Source organism: Ciconia boyciana, chromosome 12, assembly GCF_034638445.1.
Source record: "Ciconia boyciana chromosome 12, ASM3463844v1, whole genome shotgun sequence".
In the NCBI taxonomy this organism is placed as follows: Eukaryota; Metazoa; Chordata; class Aves; order Ciconiiformes; family Ciconiidae; genus Ciconia; species Ciconia boyciana.
The window spans coordinates 9,852,354-9,876,766 of record NC_132945.1 but is presented as its reverse complement, the minus strand read 5'-3'; the positions used below and the strand labels follow the sequence as shown (position 1 = coordinate 9,876,766).

The following is a 24,413-nucleotide window of genomic DNA, read 5'->3' as shown; positions in this document are numbered from 1 at the left end:
TAGCTTTTAAAGGCTGATTTCTATTAGAAAGCAATCTCGGCAACATGACTTCCTTAGGCAGGCAGGCAGACACCTGACCTCACATATTCTCCTGCCACTGACAAGAGATACCTTCAGACACAGCACAATCCCTTCCTAAAAGGGCAACAAGAAAAAGACCTTTCACTGCCCTGATCGGGTACAGCCAGGATGAGTCAGCTGCGATGCAAACATACATTTGCTTTTAGGTGAGATGGGCCCATATCGGGTCAGGCTAGGAGGGATTTTTTCTGCAAGGAAGAGTGACCTTTCCTGAGGACATCTGCAGCCTCTCCAGCCACGTGAGAGGAGTAGCTGCAAAGAAGCTCCAGTGTCATTAGCGAGTCTGGAATGCAGCACGACTGGTGCAGACGTCAGCGAACACCCGGCTGGAAAAAATGCTCTCACTCCTTAAACCAAGATAGATGGACTTCTGATAAGGCCCCGGCGGAAATCCCTGCGCAAACTTTTATGCAAGTACCTCCGATACAAAGAAAGAAGGAATATTAAGGAAAGTGCCAACACTTTTCTTCTGGCTGGGCTAAGCTCTGAAAGGATGCTTAAAGTCATACTCCGAGAATTAGCACAATCAAAACAATAACAAAAAAAATTTCAGCGGTGTTTCTGTCCTAGCTCATGTCAGCTCTGAGTAAAGACTTTTAAGGATTTTACATTACTGTGGACTCTTCAAAAAAACCCATGCAGAGAAACACAAAACAACAAAAAATCCTCTTAAGTCAATCTGTGCTTTATCGCACAAGGCCACAGCAGGGGATTTTTGGCTGTGGGAATACAAATATTCATCAATGCTACAGCTCAGGGTCCTGCTCCGATTAGTACCCAAACACAGAATGAGTCGGTCCCAGCCTGAGGAGTTTTCAGTCTAAATACACCAGATTTGGTGGAAAAACCCCAGGTGGCTAGGGGAAGCCTCAGCAATACCGAGACTGCGTGCCAGCCGCCCCGTGCTGGACTGCTGCAGCTGCAGAGCTGCGGCTGCGATGCCCTTGATGCTTTCTGAGCTCCTGCCTCCCAGCAGCAGGCAGCCTGCTCTTCCCATCTCTGCATCGCTAGCTAAAAGCAATCCTGCCCATTTGCCTCTCAGCCCCCAAGGGACTCCCCCCCCCCTCAACTCTCCCAACTGTGGCGCAGGAGCAGTTTCAGTGGGCTCTGGTGAGAAGCGTGACACGGAGCTGGCAGGGAGGCTGTGCTGGTGCTGCGGGGTAATCCGTGCCCCGCTGCGCTGTGCCAGCCAGCAGATGCCGGTAACACCAACAGTGATGGGTGGCAGGGGTCCTTGCCACCTCCCCAAGCTCCCCCGTCCCGCAGGAGAGTGCCCTGGGGAGCTGCTCTGCTCCTCCCCAGTCACCCCCACCTCCTTCCCTTGTGGTCTGTCTCTCGCAGCTCGGTGAAGGTTTCAGACATCCCTGTCCTGCTTTTATCAACCCTGACGGCTCTCCTGCTCTGAGCGCCTCTGAGTCACTCAGCCTGCTTGCCTTGCTCCAGCTCCCACCCTGCGGCACGCCACGGAGGCTTTACAGGCAACACGATTGACACGGCAGGGAGCCAAAGTCTGCAGGGAGGTAACCATGATGATTACTTCTTCATCTGCAAGTGCACCAGACGCACCGAGAAATAAAAATGACTGCTGAAGCAACAGGAGAGGTGGAGAGCAAGAGACTTCCCAGGTTGCCTTGTTCAGTCCCCGCAGACACCACACCTAAAAAGAGGGATGGAGAGGAGCTGCAGGAGGGCTCAGGGACAAATAAGCCTGGAGGGGAGGAGGAAACGGAGCAGAAAGGAGAAACAAGGCATAAGGCTGCAAGTCTTGCACCATGGGAGCAAGATTTGAGAGGGCTCCTGCAGAAAGCACCAGGTGCATCTTCAACACCTTCCCCTACAGCATTTGGGAAGGAGCAACATCCCCTCCAAAGACAATTCTCTGTCTCGGAAATCCGCTGTTTTATAGAACAAGATTCCCTCACGGGGAGGAAAGTGCTTTCCTTCCTACAGCTGACCTTGAACACCATCACCTCTGCCATATCTGGATGACCTTCCAAGCCCTCCTTGAAGGCTCATCTACATGTCCAGATTTCAACTCCCCGCTGCCCCAGCTACTCAAGCACTACTCCACGGCCTGAAATGTCTAACCCTGCGAGGCTCTTGCTTCCTCCTGTCAAACTCATCCAGCGCTTGGCATCTGCAGCACCACGTGGAAGGGACCCCGAGAGCAGAGCCCAAGCACTGCACACAGCACAACACTGCACGAACTGACCGTGTGGGATCAAGCATCACTTAATGGCGAGAAAGCAAGCTTTACTCACACTCCGATCCTTCAGGAGCCGACAGCAAGAGGAAGAAATGCCAGTCAGCAGGATCGGCCAGCACAGTTGGGATTACACACTGAGGTTTTGTTTTCAAACTTTGCTTGGTTGTGGCAGGGCTCTTTAAGGACCTAATCTCCGTGTGACTGTTGCCAGCACCAGCCGTGCCCCTGTGGATAACAAGGACTTAGGGAAGCACTGTCTAATGACGGCTGCGCTCTCAGGCAGGCTGGCTGCAGCTCTGCTGTGTCTGCGCTGCCCCTGGCCATCTCCTCCACCCCAGCTAGATACTCCATGCTTTCCCGGCTGCCCCTGTTTGAGAGCTGTTTTCTCTCAATAAGCACCCAGAGCTGCTCACTCAAAGCAGAAGTAAGGAGACAAACAGAGTTAAAGCAGCACGGTTTGGGCTAATGGCTTAAATCATCATCAGAACCTAGGGTGGGTAGTGCTGGGCAGAGATGTGGACACCACTAATGCAACTCAGCTGATCCAAACACTCCTGTCTGTAGTGGTTGTTTTGGGGCTTTTTTTGATACCTGTGTAGGAGAGACCAGCTAAGAGCAAGTGCTGTGTTAATGCAGAGTATATTCAGAGGCATGATAAAACTCAGTGCACACCACTAATCAGTCATCTGACTGGGCAATGCCTTGTGATACCATACCTGGTCTGCAGGACTAGCTAAACTGCTCCTGGTTCCCTTTCTCGGGATTGTTAAAGTAGAACTTGTCTCCACTTTTTAATAGTGCTCTGCACACCTACCTCAGTGAGGGGTGGGGGCCAGCAGCGTCCCCAGTATCCCCGCAGCAGGCGCGCTGGGCTGGGCGGTGGGTCTTCCTCTCTACTGTGCAGCCAGATTAGTTTTAAACATTCACATTCCAGTACAATAAGAGACAACTTCTCCCTCAGAGTGCAGGCTGCCACCTTTCAAACAAGGTCAGACACCGACCTCCTCCCCCACTGCCAATGACCTTATTAGCACCGATCAGGGTTCTAATAATATCCTGCATCGTAAGCGGGCCATCTGCCGTAACATTTCACTACAAACTTGGGGAATTGCTTGGTTTGAGTACACTCATGTCCCAGCAAGCCAACTGTCCCCCCTCAGGAATATGCACCTTCCCCACAGCTTTAAGCTAAATGTTGCAGAAAGGCACCTCCAGCTCCCAGCTTGGAGCTCAAGCACGCAGAGAACAGCACAGAGCCGTGCCCAGGTGCTGGCTTCAGACAGAGGAGGTAAAAAAAAAAGCAGTTAGAGGTTAAAAATCCATCACTCCAGCATCAACAGCCTCCAACTCCTCTGACAGTGGGGACATCGAGTAACCACGTCACTGAAACCCAAAACCAAGGCCAAACACTAACCAGATGTTCAGAGAATAAGAAGTAAAGCACCAAGGCTGCCGAGAGTGGAGATCAGCGTTACTTTTGTGCCATGTACTTTCTACTGCATGGATAGCAGAAAGATTTTATTATCCTACCACGTTAGCTATGGTTAAGCTGAATGTTTTCACTGCCATTATAGGAGAGGGGTTTTTTTTAACAGGTAAACTTGCAGAAGAACTAACCGTGTTTGATAGCTATTCATTTAGAAGGAGCCAGGGTTTGAAAAGCTTACTCAGTTAGGACATCTGTCTAAAACACCCAGAGACTTGTTACTACAGTAGCTCAGCTCCACTCAGCCTTCAAAGGCATTTTCTTTGTACTGCTCCCGTTGAGGTCAAAAAGTGCAATTAGGCACAGAGACTGACATTACAACACTAAAGTGGCCTGCATCATTGCAGGGCTTTGAAAGCTGGCTTTCCAAATCCTTGGCCTTTCCTCTAATCAAAAGGCCATCATCAGACATGGCATGAGAGGCTACATAGGGCAAACAAGGGAGTCAGTGCCTGGTTCTCTGCTGTTTTATGAACAGTAATAAAACAACATTAATAAGCCATAAGTGAAACTGTGCCTGTATGGGGCAACATTCACCCAAGTGCCTCAAAGCATTTATTTTAATACCAGCATAACAATATTTATAGGGGCATATTTTCAAAGAGCTCAGCTCCTCGCTTGGAAATCTAACCACTTATTTAAATGCTCTGTGGGAGATGTCAGATGATGGGCTCTCCAGAAAGCCTGGCACATCTTGTTTGTATTTGTTTTAAAGCTTCCAAACAGCTCAATTACATAAATGCATGTTACTGCACCCTCCTTCAGATGGGTGAACCAAGTGGCAGAAAGCTATTGTCAGCAAAGGGATTTTAGCATCAAACTGATGCTATGCTGCTGAAGAAATCCACCAACTCCACGTGCTTGTTCAGAGTCATCCTCCTCAAAGGCATCTTCCACTGCCTTTCCATCAGCTAGCTTCGCTGGGCTAATGCAGTCATGAGCAAGAGAAGCAGCTAGGTAGCTTCACTGACACAGCAGCAAGACAGGACACCATGGCCAAGTGTGGCTCCCTGTATACAAGGATCCTCTTTGCCCCAAACTCTCTCCAGGGACAGGGACTTGCAGGTTTGGGGCGTCTATTTGAATCCCTATGTTAGCTACTTCTATAGATCAGGGCTGGAAGATGTAAAGCTTGAACTTCCTTCCCCATGTGGATCTGGCAGTGCCATGGCTTGTAGTTCAGCACCTGTTGAGGTGCCAGAGCTTACTGTACAAACACACAACCCTCTGTGCTCCCTTGGCCAACTTCTGACTCACAGCCACGCAAGAGTAAATGCAAGAGCTGCCGCAGCTTGCTAGCTGGGCTTCAGCGCCCCATCTCCCTCCTTCCAGTGCAGAGGAAACGCTGGGGCTTGCAGAGCACCGTGCTGCATTTGCACTGGGTCACAGGCACAGAGCTTGTGCTTGCAGATCCGAGCAGACTCGGCAGGACTGCAAGCTCCAGGTGCATGTGCTGAGCACGTGCAAGGAAGCTTCCAAACTGGAAAGCCAAAGGTGGCAGAGCAGACTACCACAGGCAGTTCTCCCCCTTCGGAGAATGGCTGGGGACCGTTTCCCTCTCTCAAAACCTGATGCAACAGCTCACTTCAGCACTACGAGCTCTTTGCTGCCCACAGGAATTCTACAGTGCTTAAAATCAGGCTTAAGTATTTTGCAGAACTGGAACCTCAGCCTGGAGGGCTTTGCCCTTAAAAAAGGAAAGTAAGCCTCAGGAGCAGGAGGTGGCATGCCATGGCCCATGCAACATTGCAATATGCCCATAAAAGGTTTCAAAATGTATCTGCTTAAGCACACACAGCAGCTCAGAAGGGTTTAGAGTCACATCCCAAAAGAATTTCTCTTCTGCTTTTTTAGGCAAGTGTGAGCAGCAGTCAGCACTTTACCATCATCTTCCCAACCAGAAAACCAAGGTTACTCTTGGCTGATATTAATAACGTAAATGCTGCTGGCTTTATCCTTTGGGGATGGTGGTTTGCTCGCGCCACAGGGAGAAGACTGGGGCAATGTGAGCTGCTGACAGGAGCGGAGGCCCTGCGTTGCCAGGGCTGGCTGGTGAGGAGAGAAGAGGCTGGCAGGAAAACGCTTCTGCTGAATTTGCTTGGCCTGCCTCCCCAAAGCGGCTGGCCTCCAAAGTGCAGTCTCAGGACAAATTTGTAGCCACTGCTCTGCTTTCCAACACGTTCAAGGGAAAATGCACACAAGTCTGAGGCCCAAGGAAAAGCTGTAATAAATTAATTCATTAGCTGCAGGAAGAAAGAAAATAAGGACAGTGGTTCCGTGGCTGCCCCTTGCACCAAGAGTGCCTCCCAACCTGCCAGCCTGCACCCGCACCTCTGCCAGCCCCTTGAACCTGGCCCAGGGACACCACACATGAGACTGGCACCCCCAAACATCAGGTAACAGCAATGGCATCTGCCCCTTTGGAGGCAAGCCCTCAGGAGATACGTGGGGTCAGGAGGTCTGAGGCACAGACAATACTCTCCATGTTCAGAAACAGAAGACCTTTAGAGAACGTTTCTACAAACACAAAGCCGGACCTGGTGTTACCCTGTGGCCGTGCACTGCCTCAGACAGGAGATCCGTTCAGCATCCCCCTGATGAGTCAAACCCCGGCCTCACCCCAGCGGGGGCTGCCCACCCCTCAGGCACTCCAGGAGGGCTGCCAAGACACTCCGCTTACAGGTACCCATGGGATGGCAGAAGAAGAGTGCCAATGAATTCACCTTGCAGCACAATATGGGCAAAGAGCCACCAGGGTCCCTCCACACTGATGCTTTGATACTCATCAGGCCAGAGCCAGCCCAAGGGCAAGACCACCGCCTTGGAGACTCTCAATCCCAGCCTGGCTTCAGCAATGCCACGCAACGGGCAGGGGAAGAGCCACGTTGCCTTGTGCCATCAAAGGAGTCAGATGTAGGACAATGCAAGAGATCCACCAGAGGTGGGAGAGGATGCCGGGAAGAGACACACTCCCCTCCACAGGAAAACGTGTCAGACAGGGAGAAAAGTGTTCAGAAGTGACTTTCACTGTTACTGGTATTTGTGAATGAATGTGTTCATGTTGACCAAGCCTGTACAACAGTCCTACAGCTTTACATGGGGAAAGCAACACAGATGCTTAGATTTGCTGAGCATCCACTGCACAGCAAATACGCAAAGTCATCTAATATCCATCTTCCATATGAGTAAGAGCCTGAGGTCTGTTAGGTAGGCCAATCTGGCCTATGAGGGACCAACACTTTCAGGAGGAAGCTGTCCAAGCCTAATCAATTAAGAAAATGTGAACTCCAAGTATTTAACTATTGCTAGTACTACAAGTGTCACACTGATAGCTTTGGAGGGCATTTCCTTTCAGACAACTCCCTGCAAGCTTCCTCACAGGCTTTTAATATCCACCTCTGTACTGACAGCAGCAACCTCTGTACTGACTGACTGGCAGTTAACAGTGTGACCCCTTCAGCTCACATCTCCAGGAGGCCCCAAGAAGCCCTCTATGCTGGGATGGGTCTCACTTCTCATGGTTTCCATCAGAGCTACACAGTACTCCCAGCACTTCCTCCACTCTTCCAGCAATGAGCTGAGAAGGGAGCATCCCTCCAAGATAACACCAGAACTAGACTACACACCAGGAAACCTATGGACATCCCACCTTTTTCGCCATGTTACTCCTGGACAACGCCAGCTTTTACAAAGCACACATCCTTGGAAATGTAAAGGCTAAGATAAAGTGTTCCCTGCTGAGGCTGCTCAGCTGCAGGAAGACCCAGTAGAGATAAGGACAGGGCCAACCTCTTCTCCCTCCACAGCATGCCTCAAAAATCACCTGCTTGCTTTAAAGCACAGACAAGGAATTCGTGCCAAGGACTTTGCCTTACATCTTTGCAAATGGCTGGCAATAATAAGACCTTCCCGCCCCTTGCTGTCTATTGCTGTCCCTGCAGCACAGTCACCAGGTAGCACCAGCCTGTTTCCAGTTAAACACATTCATCACTCAGCACCTCCACACAGAGCCAGGACTAAGGGGATTTCAGCTCAGACACTGGACTTCATGTTCAGCATCTAAGGCACTCTGTCCTCCTCCTAACCCTGCGGTAGAGGCAGTAACCTGCAATGGAGAAGGAAAGGGACAGCTCAGGGCAGCAACCTTTTAAACTACGATAGCAAGATCCACCAGTGCTCATCTGTCATGGTTCAGCTGTCAAAAAGTCACAGATAAATGAAGTGAGACTGCTGGGACATCAGAGAAACCTATGGATAATGCTAAATAAATCAAACATGCTCTGCACAGATTTCTGTCCTACAGAAAGATCAGTTAGGCAGATTAAAGCAACAAGGTTTATCTTTCCCTGGGAAGCTGAACATGCCTAGGGAGGTCACACACCATCCAAGTAACCAGCCTGACCCCAACAGAGAGCATCTGCAGCCCAGACACCAGGGCAGGCTTGGGAGACGCTCAGCCACAGGCACTTGCCAGGTGAGCTTCTCCGTCAGTAGTCTCCATCCCACAGCTGCACCAAAAACCTTCTGGAGACATCACAGAGTATACACAGCACGTGTGCCAATTAAATTACGCTGCGAAAACACGGAGCTTATTGTAACCTATACACAAGAAGGGATCAGACTTAAATACTGTTTTTTCATTTCAGCTCTCTTATTCTCCTGAAGTACCACTCTACTTTAAGAGAAATACAATAGCAACAGTTCTTATAAATAAGTCTAAATACATTTTTCCCTGCTTTTAGATGTTTGATTCACTAGTTATAAAAAGCACTGATGATGTGCCGTAAGACACATGAGCATCCAGACAAGACAGAAAGCTGCTGCAAATCAACTTCTCATCACAAATGCTGTCACCTTAATGACCGATGGGAAGTAAAGGTTTCTCACAAAGGTGACTTGGCTCAACATTGTTCATCTGGTTTATTTGCATCTCCATTACATTGAGCTGAGTCGTGCAGAGTGTCTCCAAAAATATCACTATGGCTTTGTTTGCTTTCTTCTTCCTCTGTAAGAGTGTAACCATATGCTAAGTTTAGTAGGTGTTTTTAGTTGTTTCCTAGTTTGGAGTTTATTTAAATTTAAAAAAATAGATTTGATTGCAAACCAGTAACACATCAGAAATAATCCTAGTGAAATCAGCATAAACCAGGTACAAGTTAGCATGAAAACTGTAAGGAACAGCCTCAGGTACACCAGTTTCAAGGTCATATGGTAAACTTACTGCCCAAGCACAGTAAACTTTTTAGATTGCCATAGGACTTTGAATACTATTACCAGACAATAACACTTCTTCTAGAAAACACACAATTTAAGACAAAACTGTACTTTTAACTCCTGATTTTTTGCCTGTTCACAGAAAACTCGCCTTTTTTTAATATATAGAACTGCTTTGAAACACACAATAGCTTAACAATGTTTTTTAAATTAGACCTCCCAAAGTCAAAATTCATAGCCCTGAAATTTTCACCACACTATATTCTGTCTTTCAAAATGCTCTTCAAAACTGATTTGCATATGGAAACATCTACATTCATAAAGCAAATTTAAAAAAACACCACCACACCCCACAAAGCTGGGCTTGTAATTTTTTTTAAAATCATGAGTCCATAGTACAGATACCCAAACTGTGAGCAGCATAAATCAAAGCCTCCGTGAACACCTGGTGTGCACTACCTGCATACAGTTTTATATAATACATCACTACCTCCTAACACCCTTCTCAGCTTGCTGCTCAATTAGTGTTTCTAGTGACCAAAGAAGGTGCTTTTTTTCCTTTCCTGACATCTTTAGAAACCAAAGAACACAACTAAATTTGCTGGCCAGGGAATTAAGAAGCAGACAGGCTCATACCATGCCTGCCTGATCCAGCCTGAATAGGAGGGTTAATGACTTGATGAGCGCTTGCAGACAGCCCACCACAGTGCCATGACAAGCCTTTGTAGGAATTGCCACGAGCCAGCAAACCGCGTCCTGACCCTTGCAGAAAGCACCAGCTATGCACGGGATGGTGCACACCAAGCCTGGGAGAGCAGCCAATGAATGAACCCAAAGGCCATCTGGGTTTACAGCAATGACACTACGCTCTTCTCCTTTGCTCAAAACGTCTCAGAGGTGCCACACGACCTGCCTAGGAGATACTGCAGAGCATCGGCCGCTGCTCAGCAGCCCTCATGGTCACTTCTGGAAGGGGGGTGGCCCAGCAGTGGCTAGCTCTCATGCCTCTGGACTGCCCTCCACCAAGCAGTGCAGCTTGCCCTTCCATTCACGCAAATTAATTCAGACAACACTGTTCTTCCAGAATAACGAGGGGGGAAGCGTGAGTAGAGAGTGAGAGCTCTCTTGGCATTCGATTCAAATCTGTGAACAGCTTCTCACAAGGAACTATTTTTAAGTTTCATATCAATCTGCTTGAGAAAGGTTCCTTCTGCTGCCTACAAATGTGCAAACTCCCCCTTCGAAGAACCACAGCTCAGGACAGCAAGATCCAGCCCTGCACTTGCAACCTAATCAAGACTCAATATTTCACAACCGAAGCACTGCACAACCACAAAACGCTCCTGCAGAGCATGCCCTGGTGAACCCCACCCGAACATCAGTGAAGTTCCCCCATTACCTTCAGGAGTCCTGTGTGTTCTTCACAAGCTTACAGGTAGCACACATTCACCTGTGAAACAACCCACACTGAGGCAGCCTGACTGCTTCTGGAAGCATTACTGCTCTTACCACTGCAACGAAGGCAGAACTGCTATATGAGATTGGGGGGGGGGGAGAAAAAAGAAAAAAGTGAGATGCAGTAAGCATATAGATGCTGTGCATGACCTGACCAGCGAGGTGAAACCATTGTATGCTGGGTTATCAGAAGTTCCTGTATGAAGGCATTGTTCAGGCTTAAGAGGTCTGTGAGAAAAAAAACAAGGAACAGCACTGCACAATGGATGCAGATAAGCAACCTCTGAACAAAGCCCTGGGCGACTGCAAGACAACGGGGGGGGGGGGGGAAGAACTTATTAGAGCTGCAAGCATCCTATATCCTGTCTCCAATAAAGCAACACAGATGTTCTGCTAATGCAGGTCGTGAAAAGATGAAAAGAGCACTAAGCAGCTATTGAGCCTTCCCCAGGAGGGAGGGTCAGTGTTCAACAGCTGTCGGAGGGAAACAGCAACTGAGCGCACAAAGATGTCCACAGGATGGGCAAGAAAAGCCTCTTTTTAACAGGTATAAGAATGTAACATCTCTCTAGTCACCAGTAAGGGAGGCCACCATTATGACCACAAGCCCCTCGATGCCATTGCAAACAGGGCTTTGCAAGCCCTGCTCCAGCCCAAGAACAGAAAGACCATTGTTCCAGAGTTTAGTCACCAGGGCAGTTATCTCTGCTGGGAAACGCATGGCGTACACACACAGAGGCTGCGGCACTGGGGACTGCACCTCTCCATGGCACAGCAGAACCAGGGCTCTGCCCAGCGAGACCAGAGCCATGGGGCTGGAGGAAGGAAGGGCTTCAAGACCCACTTATTGTTTGGGAAGTGGGGTGCAGAAACAGCCCCACCATCAACCCTTGGCCACATGCTCTGCATAGTCTGACCTCTCCTCCCAGTGTACTTCTCAAAGGCAGAGCTGTCAGCCCTCCACGAAGCTTTCCTAAGCCTGAAAAATCTGTTCCTTGAAAAATTCAGGCCACTTAACTAGCACATACTGGGCATCTGCTACTGTGTCAAGAGGAAACTGCAATGAGAACATTAGTTAACAGCCAGTTACACAGGCAACACGCTGAGCTGTAGAAGATCATACTCTACTCCTTTGGCATTTTTTGCTTTCTCAACATGGTGTTGCCCATCCCATTCCCTGCCACTGAAGCAGGAGAAGTGTTTGCTTGTGCCAGTGGGTGGGATTTGAACCCCAGCTGCCCATACACTTGGTCCTGCACATCTCACAGCCCCAGCTGTGCAGAGAAGGGCCAGCACAGAGAGCCCGGGCGCGCTGCAGACTGTGCACCCCAATCAGCACATATGGGGAATTGTCACCCACTGAGCGACACTGGACTACAGCACAGCTCAGAGCCAAGCCAAGCTGGGTGGCTGTACAAGGGGACACCTCCCCAGGACACTGCAAACATCAGGCAAGTTCTGCAAGGGGCGTGGTACTACCCTACATGGCATGACAGCACTCCCTTCAGTTCACAAATAAATGCTATAAAGTGTAAACATATTAATCTCTTCATTCAAAGTATCTGCACTGCCACTGGCTACAATTCAAAAGTTTCAAGGGCATAAAGAACATGACTTTTTTTCTCTCCGATAAAAATATTTTTGTCTCTCACTGTCAGCAAACCAGCAATGTAAATGAACATTTGAAAGTCACTGTATAACTAAGAGTCATTGCATATAATCAGATTCAAAACAGCAAAACTAAATGCAAATAGGAAGCTTGAACTTCTTGGTAAAAGGGAACAGAATTGAAAATATGAAGAAGCCACAAACAGTAATAAAATGGGTAAACCCATGTTAGACCGGATCCAGCCCCGGTCTGAACCTGTGCATACATAATTCCACCAGTTCTGTTACTCATTATGTTCATAAAAATAAAATCAAATCTTTTCAAGCAACAGTTGAAGTCCAAGGGAAAACTTTTAAGCTTGTAAAATTTACCAGATTCCTTCTAGACACTCAAACAGGTAAATTACTCTGATCAAAACATTAAACACAATGTCAAGAGTTCTCAAAAGCCATCAGTCATCTATATTGTCTCAGGGGTTTTACCATCCTATTTAAAACACCTTTGAGGAGCCACACCTTTGGGGGGGGGGGGAAAGGATGTTCCTTTCCTGAGAACTGCAGTGAAGCGACCCCGAACAGAGATGTATTCTGCCCCATCCCCTGCCCTGAATCAGACCCCAGGTGTTTGGTAAATTTTTAAAGTCACCCCTGGAGCTCCAACAGTGACAAGCAACCAAGAGCCATTTACTGCCTGCAAAATTGACTCTGCAAAGATAAGCACTGGCGAAAAGGCTGATCTGTAACTCGGACAGGCCTAGAAGAGCCATCATGTTTGCATGTCCCTTGCAGAAAGCATTTTCCCAACACCCATTTTTCTGGGAGTGCTGCTCTCCAAATATTTTGGCTGTTCCTCATCTACAGGACGGCGTTAGAGTGCATCTGCAACTCTGTCTCCAGGAAATACACATAAAGCTGATTCATTATCTTAAAATGCTGCTTTCATTTCTGCTCATTAAAAGCACATTTCAGATCCCTGTGCCGAATGCGCAGCTGATGTGCTCTGGACACAAATTAAAGCACTGGGTTTCAGTTCTCTACTTTTCTCATTTCAGTTCCATTTGCTGCCCACAACGTGCATTCTCCATTTCGAGGACAGCTATATCAGACCTGAGCTACCATCGGAAAACACTCTGGATAAAATCCTCTCTCCCCCTGCAATGCCTGGCACTCCAGGCAATTGCACTTGATGTCAGACCCAACCTAGATTTCAGGAGCTACATCCCGCACCAGCATAATCCTCCCTGCAGAAACAGAGCAATAAACAGTTGTTCTGCACAACCCACGCCCCAGCACGCCGAGCCATTCAGAAGAGAAGGAAAAGCAAGTGAGCTTAGGTAATGCACGCGTTAGACAGTCCTCACCTTTAGGGAGTCAAAGCAGGCAATAACTCGACCATTTTCCACATGGCAACTCCGTGACGGATGGGCGAACTTGCACTCTGCATCAGACCGAGAACAAGTACCTCTCTGAAACTCTCGACACACTTCTAACGTCAGCCATTTTGTATCACGAACCAGGGAAACGTTTACAGCCATATTAAAAAACAAAAATTAAAATGCAAGCAATCACACCCTTCTTCAGGGCAGTATTTACTGCTGATCTTTTTTTTTCTTCTTTTTTTTAAAAAAAGGGTAAAAAAGTGAATTCAAGTTAAACGTGAAGAAATAACTAACTTGTTGCTTTGGTAGAACTCCTATTCATCAGCACTTAGGTTTTCATTTAAGTCAAATCGTGTTTGTTTAAACAAGAATTAAACATAAAGCCAATCATAAAATAGAAATCTTATCAGAACAACTGAAAATCAAATTAGAGGCCAGCTCCTAAAAGTGCAATTGTAGAAGTTAAAATATAAGTGTTATATTTTGTGCCACTGCCGAAGTTACTTGCAAATAACTGGCAGACTTTCAAAAGAATTCTGTGCTCTCCAGTTAATGGTTTCAATTATTCTTGCAAAAAGCCTATGCTGCTGGCAGCACTTCAGTTTGTGGAATGGTCTCGGTCCTTGGGGAGAAAACTTCGGGGTTTTTTTTTTCCTTCTATTTCTTGCTTCTAAAAATCACGGTTCGCAAGCATCAAAACGAGCAAAAGGACGTCTGAAATTTTTTTCTCTTTCTTTTCTTTTAAATATTTGCTACATACTCGGGGAAGGAAAAAAAAAAATAAAATGGCTGAGCAAACTGCGTGTAAACGGGGAGCAAAAAAAAAAAAAGGGCAAGGCTGGAGGAGTTGCCGTCAGGGCACGAACCGCAAGCAACGCCGAATTAAAAAGAGAGGGGGGCGAGGGGCAGAGAGAGGCAGCCCTAGACAGAAATCCAAGCAGCGGTGGCTTCAGGAAAGGCACTTTTCAGCAACCTGCAGGAAAAAGAGAAATAGAATCAGCCACGAGCCGACGGTCGCCCCCGCTCAGGCGGGCGCGGAGCTGCCCGGCCCCCGGCGGTGCGGCGCGGCCCCGGCAGCCATTGTCGATACCAGGGGCATTTCCCACACCAAGCTGCGCATGGGAGGAGGAAGCGACCAATGGCGTTTACCGTTGCAGCAGCAGGCCCGGGCAGCCGACCAATAAAAGAGACCGTTTCATAGCGGCCCAGGCTGGTAGACGCTGGGTTTTGTGCCCGCCGGACGGAAAAGCCCTTCAGCCCCACGGCCCGGCCTGCGGGGCGGCCCAAGGCCCGAGGAGCCGCGCGACGCGCGGCAGCGCCCGGGCGGGGACGGGCCGAGCCGAGCCCAGCCTCCGTCCAGCCTCGGCGCGGCGATGCGACGCGCCTGTCCGGCGATGCCTCGGCCAGCCCGGCAAGGCGTCCCGCAGGGCCAGCAGCGCGGGGTGGGCTGCATCCACCACGCAGCCCTGCCAGACTAGGGAAGGATTTTTTTTTTTTTTCCCCATTAACTGCCCCCCGCCTTTTCTGTAGGAAACGTTCAAGCAGGAAAAGCAGCCGGTGGCTTTCTTGTATACAAAGCAGAAGGAGCTGCTACAGCTCAGTCCCATAACCACTTTGCATTTTTAAGGTGTTTTATTTAACCCATCACTAGCTGCAGAGCTGTTCCAGCAGCAGCCTGGGATGACACACGAAGACAAACGACTGGTTCACAGTCGCTCCACTATGAATTCAGAGCCTACAGAACTAAAAGCAAACCTGACAGGGAAACCTAAGCCACACACACATGGAAAAAGTTAACTCATTGCTCACAGCTGTAGTTTTCCACCAGACTAAAGGCAACTCGAATTACTCTGACTCCAGCAACTCGTGTTATACAATAAGCAACTTTCAATACATTCCTATTCAAGGCTTCCTTGGCATCCACTAAAATGTTAAGCCGTCCCTAGAGTTTCCCATTCTAATATTAGCTGTACCAATGCCGCCTGGTAGGATTGGACTGTTTCCAAGTTCCCAAAATCCAGCCCTTTATCTTCCTAAAGTACTGCCGCCCAGTTTTGCAAACACTTGACAGGCGCAGGATGTTGCTCGTGTGACTGCTATTAAGACTTCAAGCTTTCGCAGGAGAAGAGCCTTCAACTACAAGAAAAGGAAGCTTAAATTCCTCTTTTATTATTGGTGTGTTATTGCAATTACACTGATCAGTAACTGAAACCTACTGGAGCTGGAACAGTCAAACAATGCTACCAAGGAAGAAGTGTGGGAAGAGGCTGTCAGCAGCAACAGGGGGTGGGGCACAGAGGCTGTTTGATTCACATATCAAATTATTTCACATTAAAAAAACCAACATTTGTTAAACCTACATTGCAAGTATTTCCTAGGCTAATTAAAGTCAAGTTCATAACAAAAACTGCCCAGATCCTTGCAATCCGGCTTGCAGGGTCAGCACAAAGGTTAGTCTGACCCATGCTTCTGGAAGGACCTTTGCATTTTTGCACATCAGGTGGGGAACAGAGACTGCAAACATCAGATTTGCTAGGCATGTTTTAAACTTCAAAGGGAAGGAGAAAAAGCACATCTAGCCATGCTCATGTCTTCTGGGTTTTGTAAGGAACAGAGATGCTCTAAATCAATTCTGATTTTGCAAACGGGGCAAATTCATACAGGAATCCCATTCACTGATGTGTGGGCTCCCAGTTCAAATGAGCTCAGCAAACAGGAAAAGATGTGTGGAAACCTTTCTGCAGGGAGCTAGGGACTGGCTGTGTGCAGCTCTTAAAAACGAGCTAGAACAGGTCAGATATGGGTGGGGATTAGAAAGAATGCTCTCTTAGAAGCTGCTCTGAGCAGACTGAAATACAACCATCTTACAGATTCCACAGACAGGGAAGCAAGGGTCTGTTAATGCTGGGGCCTGAATATGGTGGGTCTGAACTTAACACACAGCAACAGAAAGATGCACAAACAGTGTAGTAACGTCTGCCACTTCCCAGCCCTTCCACCTTGAGAAATCCCGAAGAACATAATAAAACAAACGTTCACCCTCTCACCCGTGTAGCTCAGGAGCACACATGTGCACACGCACACAGGTACATGCCTGCACTAAGCTGCTCAGAGTCCTCAAAATGAAGGTAATCATGTTAATGGAAGATAAGTCACACGAATCCTACAAAATATTAAACCACAAATATTGAGACACTCAGATTATGTAACATGGTTGATATTATTATTTTACAACTCTTAGGGGAAAGGAGGAAAAAAAAAAAAGAGAGAACTGAAGAAATACTTGCTGATGTCCTGCTGATGGAAACTGAGAAGGGACCCCCTGCCCCACACCCTGCAGAAGGGTACACTTGTCTGTTCAGTGCACAAGAGCGGGCCACAAGGAATATTCTGTGCTATGGAAACAACACACCTTCCTGCAGAAGGACAGACGATCATCTCAGACCCTGGGACTAGGGCTCCTGTACTGGGGGGAGCCAAATAAATGAATAAAATATTAATACCAGGGGCCTCAATTCTGTAGCCTGCGTGCCAACCAGCAGAGCACAGCAGCAGCACACACTGCCCCCATCACTTGTTTGCTGTGTACTCAGGAGAGCACTTAAGCACATGCTTAACTTTGAGCATGCTGACAACCTTACTGGAAAGAAGAAAACCTGAAGCATGTACTTAAGTGCTTTGCTGAATCAGGGCCTAAATAAATGAATCTGGTTCGCAGGTTTATCAAGGCTGGGAGGGCAGCAAGCACAGGCAGCAGTCATCGCATTTCAGCTTACGTGATCACAGCCCAGAGGAGCACAAGGTAGCCTTTTCTGCAAGTCAACAAATAAAGTTCTGACACTGTTTGGATTGCTGCAAATTCCCTGTCCATGTGGCCACAGGGAAGCCGAAAACGCATGCACGCAGGGCTGACATCACACCCAGTGCTGTATACTGCTGCAGCGAGGCTCCCGCACACACCACCAAAGGATAACACACGTCAGACAGGAACCTGCCACTGACACTATAAAAGCTTCAGTTCTCCGTGTTTCAACTCCTGGAAGCAAACAGTTGCAACCATTCTCACCACGATGCATCCTTACAATTCCCTTGTATTACCCTTTATTGGGGGGGAGGAACTGGCATTTTATTCCCTTTGTTCTCCCACTTACTTCAAATGGGAGGAATAAAAGCATCCATGCCAAAACCAACATACAACAAGGATAAAAAGTAGCTCCAGAAAACACGGGCTTCTTTAGCGTGCAGGAAATACAACAAAGGGTAGGTGCTGCCTTTTGAACTCTTCCCAGCACTGCTGCTCAGCAAGCCAGATCCGTCTGGCAGAGCTCATCTCCTCCACTACCAGATGGGCCAATCTCGTTTCAATGGCAGCAGCAAAGCTGGAGAAAGCAGCAGAACAGAGAGAAAAGCCTGTGGCCTTTATCCCTGTAAGGAAACTGTAATATCTCTGAAGCCCCTGCTCCAGGGCCACTTGCTGGGCCAGGCTCTAATTGCCCGAGATGCAGGAGGATGGGGCTTGCTCCAGATGTCAGACCCAGCCTTGCAGCTACCAAAGCGAAGGGGAACAAGGGCAGTCTGAGGAGCAAAGGTCACAGCAGGACTCGCCTCTGGTAGGACTGAGATGCCCTCGCCGCTTGAGGTAATGTGAGGACGAGTGTATTCACTTGACACTTGAATTCCTCCTGCTTTCCATGAAACTGATCCCCTTCCACTGACACCCCCCATGGATGTCAACTCATGAGGATGCTTCCTGACAGCCAAGTTCAGAGATGGTAATTTATGTGACAGGGTGGATTCAAGCAGCTCCCAAGTGTAAATGATGCTATTTAAAAGAGTAGGTTTTTTGGTTGGTGGTTTGTTGTTTTTGGGGTTTTTTTGGAGAAGAAAAAAATGACTCAGTAGAAGTGGCAAGGTGGCTTCCTTATTTATTGTTCCTCAAGGATTTCCAGGTCATGACTGCTCAGATGAGAAGCAAAAGTGTTGTTGCCTTAACTGACAGTCTTGGTGAGCGAGAACAGCAGCTATTCCCCTTTGCCTGAAGTGAAATAGGGACAGTGTGGACAGTGGGGGGACACTGGAGCTTTCCCAAAGCCAAGTTCCAGCCATGCCCTTTCTTTAGCGTATGTGATACTCTGCATGCTCCTCTCCTCAACATGAACCACCAGCACATGACAGAGGAACCAAGGACCCGCTCTCCTGAGTCCGAACTCAGCCCTATGCTGCCAGACGGCAGCATGCTTTACACAGGTTTGCAAGTTATGGTCAATGAAAGCTTAGATCCTGCCAGCCTGGATGGATGGACACCCTTGAGGCACAGCAATAGAGAAACTGGTCTTAAGCTTGCAAAATCCAGACCTCAGATCTTTCACCAATTCCACAACTTACATCCCACCCCTGAACTATTAATGTTCTCTGAGTGTCTAGATATTGTCAGAGACAAAAAAGACTTTTTTTTTTTTAAATGGCCTTTCCTCACAGCACTAAATTCAACTGGCAGCACAAATGACACTCTCACTCATCAGTCACTCTTACTTGCACCTTTGAGGCGATTCTGTAACCTTCTTGGCTTTTCATTGCATCTTAATGGGTACAGAAGAGCTTGGTGCACCCACCACCCCCTCCTCAATAAGCCAGAATGGGGGAACTCCTCACTCAAAGAGCAGTGAGATGTTTCCACTATCAAAAAGACCTTCCAAATAAATACTGTGTTCCTGGAAACACTGCATGGCGAACAGAAATGGGAACAATGAAAATAGCACATTGAACTGTTTTGTTCTGAGAGAGAAACAAAAGTATTTAGGAGAATACCACCACCCATCCAACAGCATTTTCACATTCCCATGCAAACCCAAGTCTGAGCATCTTCTCCAGTCCTTTCTTTCTCCTCCACTTTCACAGCAGTAATAAAGAACAATACATGAAGCTGCATCCATGCTCTTCAAAGGAACCAAAAAGGATTGTTATACTGGTACATTTATTGCCAGCGATGCATGAGAAAAGATAACCTACATTTGTGAGGACCTTGCAGTCAGTGGCGGGGGGGGGGGGGGGGGGGGAATCATCTAGGACCCACCAAGCCAGAAACACAATGACATTAGTTCAGTTGGCTGACATTAGAGAAGCTCATTTTGAGCCTCACAAAAGCCCATGGCAAGTTAGGTACTGCCATGATTGGATCACAGGGCAGCTCTGCTTCGCTTTGGACTGGTTCAACAGTGGAACTAGCAAGACTGTACAACAGCAAAAGAAACTACAAAAATAACACCCATAAGGTCAAGGCGTGGATCCTCCACTGCTGAAGTCCCAATTAGCAAGGCTCTTACCCTATATCACATAAAACCCAGCAGCGCTTAGATTCCTATAGACTCCAATTCCTCTGCTGTTGCAACGCCGACAGTTTGCACGCAGCAGGGCTGCCTCCAACATGGGCCAGCTTCCACCCCCTGCACTCACACGGGCTGTGCACTTGGGACAGGAGCCATCTCAGCAAACAGCGGCTTCTCCATAGCTTCTCATTGCCTGTGCACTTAATGGGCTGCAGCATCAAGCCCGAAGAAGGTCAGTTTATTTTCTGCTGCATGCAAGAGGTATTTTTGCTTTCAAATTAGAAAATAATATTCTATTTTTCCACTCTGGCCCTCATACTTTAAAGCAAACACTTTAGGGACACAGTAGACACTTTGAATATTTCCTTTATGAACATTCTGTACCTGGACACTTTCTCCCTCAGGGAACAGTTTACTTAAATTAAGGTAGACCTTTACAGCTAGAAGAAAATAAACGTTCTTTTGTTCTTCTACCAGTTACTCAAAAAAGGAGCAGGTTTCCTCCACCACGGCCACACATGAAAAGTTTCTGTTCAAGGTCTTATCACAGATGTTGGGGGCCATGAATCACCAGGGATCACACCACGTGCCAAAGAGTCAACTCAGCCCTGAGTGCCATCTGTTCAGAAGAGGACAGCAGAACCCAGAAGCCACACGCACAAATAAAACAACCCCCCAATGCTGCTGCAACGGAAAAGCCTCACGGGCAGGCACAAATCCACTACAGAAGTTGCTGTGCACACAAGGCGGATGTTTGGGCATGCAAATACCACACATCTCTGTGCTGAAGGAGCCACTAATGCTTGTCCTTCTTCCACCACGCTCACTCATGCCACTGGCTTAGAGCGACTTTGCAGAGTGTGGGTTACTGGTTGTGACCTCTACAGAAAGAGCAGCACAAGAAAAATCCTCCCACTCCTCAGTGGGGAAGGCTGAAGTTGCACATACTGCATCCCACCTCTTAGGAAGCTCGCCGACCGTGCTAAAGGTCCTGGATTTATGGCACCCCAGAAGATAGCTGTGGTGCTCTGAGGGGACAGCAGTGCTGCCATCCTCGGGAAAATGGATTGTCCATCACTTGCCTGTGGGCACTCCCCAGTGCTCTTAGCTACCCTAGCACGACCTAGGCATCTCTCTTACCTGGAGAGGTGGCAGCTGAGGAAGCAAGGGGGGAAAAAAGAAAAGAGAAAAAAGATAAAATAAAGCATTGTGAGGGAAGGAAGCCCTTCACTGTAGAGAAAAAAAAAAGTACAAATAAACTTGGGGAACTTTATCCTCCCTTGCGTACATGCAATTCTCCACATTTACACCCTGCAGCAAACAATCACAGGAAAAATAAATGCCAAGTTTAAGGAAATGCTTAAAAAAATCCCTTTGTTTCTGAAATCTACCATTTTTCACTGTGGACTGTGGTGCTCCTATTCCCTCAGCCACCTGAAATCTTCACAATCTGTTTTCCTTCTTCATCAACCTCCACCAGTTCTTGTCCATCAAAGTTCAAAGAACTCCTCTTCCCTTCAGTCCTGCGGGATTAGCTCTTCTCCAAAATGCTTCCACAGGCAAACGGCTGGGAACTATTTGCCACTATCTGCTGGGGATTTCTAAGCCCAAAATGCATTACAAAAACATTGCAATTTAAGGAGCTTTTTTGTTTATTTGTTTGTCTTTGAACAAAGTCACAGAAGCTGCTGTGCTGGACCCACACACGTGCCTCGGCAGAACAAATACCTTTCCATAGGGTGTTCCAGGGCAGCATGCAGTGCGGTGCTTCAAAGGGAACCTCCCCCTGTTTCACTGAATAGATTTGTTGTTAGAATAACCACACATGCACATTTTTGTTCTTTTGGGCTTTTGATTTCCTGCCATCAGCTTATTTGGGACCAGTTAGAGGACAAGACCCCTTTCCTACTCCAGCTCTCTGCTAGCAGTGATGGAGACCCACTGCGATCCCACACCTGGGGGATACGGGTGTTCCTGGGGGATGCTCTGCTGATCAGGCAGCCAAGTGGGAGTTTTGCTTGAGCCAGGCTCCAGCACAGCACCCATCGCTCCCCAGCCACAGATACACAGAGAAGGATGCTCCCTTCTATTGGGACTCGCCTAGAAAATCTCTTCTAGCCTCCTGTGGGAGGCAGCTTCCTGGTGCCAAGGGCCAGGGAGCTGCGTTAGAGCAGGGTGGCTAACCCAAAAGAAGCATTTCCTGTGCGGTGCAGAGGCAGCCACTGCGCTGCTGTGAAGCAGTACTAAAATCCCCTCCGGTGCCAGCACCGCTTGGGAGGTGTTAGGACCACAATTACACCAGCTGCAAACACAAAAAGAAAAAAAAAAAAGTTGGCAGGGATCTCTGGAGGTCAGCTAATCCAAACCCCGTCTCAAAGCACAGCCAGCTTCAGAGGTGGATGCTTCCATCTCCAAGCACAAAGAGAGCCGTCTCACACAAAGAGAGCTCAATTGAGTCAAACAAATTTACAGAGGAGACAGGAAAGGCCAAGGCTCATTAAGGCTTGTTCCCCACCACGTAATCGTAAGAAATAGGATCAAGCAGATGTATCCCACAATCTATCTGATTATCCTACTCAGTGTTCAAGAAACCCCCAAGGTCCTTGCCAATCAGATAAGTGTCCGTGCGTGTTGGGCAGGCTGATGGGGACAGCTGAGGGGAGGGAATGCCTTTACCCAACTGCCCTTCATGGGATTCTGCTGGCAGGAACAACCTATGGGCCTCTCCTAAGCTCCAAGCATGGCCCTAGCCCGCAAGCCAGGCAATATACTCCATTAAGCAGGAGAAATACTGAAATAGGAGCCCAGCTCAGCCATTCACCGTGCTGCAGAGGAGACCTGGGGCTTTTGGGAGGTATCAGACTTGCTGCATACGCAGAGGAGAACTGCCCAGGTCTGGTGCTTCGTAGGTGCCTCTGCCTGTGCGCATGTACTTGTGCCTGGAAAATTCCCACTCCAGACTTCTCAGTCACAGAGCCTGCTGTTCAAGGAGACAGATTTTCTCCAACAGGAAGGCATTTTCCATTCGGGTCCCATACTGCATCTCCTCAAAGCACATACGTGCTCCTACAGACAGCCACTATAGTTTCACGCACTCACATGTTAGCTGTCTTACCTAGTGACCACAGGCCTACAGAAAGAGGTGACAGCATTTGGACAGTGGTTTGAATTCTTTCTCAGCTGGAAGAATTCGCAGAAAACAAAAATAGTTTTTCTTTTAACATTCTTTGTATTGAGCGCTTGGATAAGCCATAAGTAACTTGGCAGCAAACCAGTTTGGTACAAACACAGAACACCAGAACACAATGCAGTCATCACAAAGCCACTGCTCTCGGCCAGACAGTAATTTTCCCCTTCGCACAGGGCGGGCCTCCAAAGTCTTTATGCTACTACATTCAAGTCCATCTGAATTACACGATGTGTTAAAAATGAGGACTCATGCACAATAACAAAACATCTATCATTTATGGGCTATGCAGAAGGGCATATCATGCACAAAGGTACTCAAGAAACATTTGTGAAATAATTCAGGACTTGGGAAAACGGAAGCCTTGACTTATTCCTCAACTCAGACTTCTAACAGCATCCTCAGGCTGCAAATCAAGTAAGTGATGACAGAAGGAGACTGAAAGACCAGTAACAAAATAATCCAATGTATTTAGGATAACTTCTTTCAGGATTAAAAGAAAGAAGTTAGAACATGTAGGAAATCAGGAAAAGCAAACATAGCGACAACTGAGAGCGTATTTTCCACTTCCATATGCCAGAGAAAATCCAGAGCAGCCTAGTCCCAAACCCCAAAGGCATTATTGTCACGCAGGTAGATGCTGCAGGTCACCACTTAGACAGGAAAGATGCTCTAGTCTGCAAGTGCCAGACTGGGATGCTGGAGACAGGGTCTCAAACCCTGCTGCAGCCACGGGTGCCGCCAGTGACAAGTCACTTAATCCCTCTGCAAACGGTGGCCATTAAGTCCCTATCTCTCAGTGATGTTTGGCAGATAAAACCCAGGAATGGCAATCAGGCATTAAGAAACTACTATGGTAAAGGCTGTATAAGCACTAGATGAATAGATTTGTCTCAGACCCCACAGTCATTACAGTATGAAATAGGATACAGGAGGGGGAGCAGAAAGCATGCACACACACATATATCTGCCCCATTAATCCAGCAGGCTGCAACAGGATGAAAGGCATGTCCAACAACTCCTATCTTGCTTGTGCAGCAATAAGCACCCTCGCACTGTGGAAGGGAGGCACTGCTGTAGTACTTGCGGGGGAGCAGCCGAGCCAAGCAGCACCTGGAAGGCGTAAGGGCCAGTTTTGGTAGTATACTTTGGCACCAAGTGCTACCCGCTTAGCTAGTGGCCAGGGGCTGTCTGCCTGGTGCCCCTGTGGGACACAAAGGGGTTGGGGATGCACACAGAGAGGAGCCAACAGAGCTAAGCCCTGAAAAAGGCAAGGGGAAGTCAAAGTCACCCTTGAGGCACTTCCCAAGCCGTTCAGAGTTAACGTGTTGGCCTCTCCTGCCTTCCACACACCCCAAAATCTGTTATTCATTGCTCTTCATCTCACTGCCAGGTGGATGAATCAACTTTTCAGGGACTGAACATCCTGTGTTCTCCCTGAGATGCCTGAGTCACGGACGCCAACTGAAGT

At 48.0% G+C, this 24,413-nt stretch overlaps 1 protein-coding gene across 8 annotated transcripts in view; it reads right to left on the bottom strand.

The window, feature by feature from the left end:
- The window catches only part of MBNL3 (muscleblind like splicing regulator 3), a 98,905-nt gene that overhangs the window by 50,502 nt on the left and 23,990 nt on the right, over positions 1–24,413 (bottom strand). For 4 of the 8 annotated variants that reach the window (XR_012044703.1, XM_072876643.1, XM_072876644.1 and 1 more), the window contains exon 2: positions 13,412–14,402. The exons of 3 other annotated variants lie outside the window; for them this stretch is intronic. Coding sequence is in view for 4 of the 5 variants with exons in the window: in XM_072876643.1 (XP_072732744.1) it covers positions 13,412–13,585 (174 nt within the window). In the remaining variant the exon portion in view is untranslated. Of the gene's footprint in view, positions 1–13,411; positions 14,403–14,578; positions 14,687–24,413 lie in introns of those variants that run through there. One more of the 8 variants, XM_072876646.1, reaches the window with a different exon arrangement.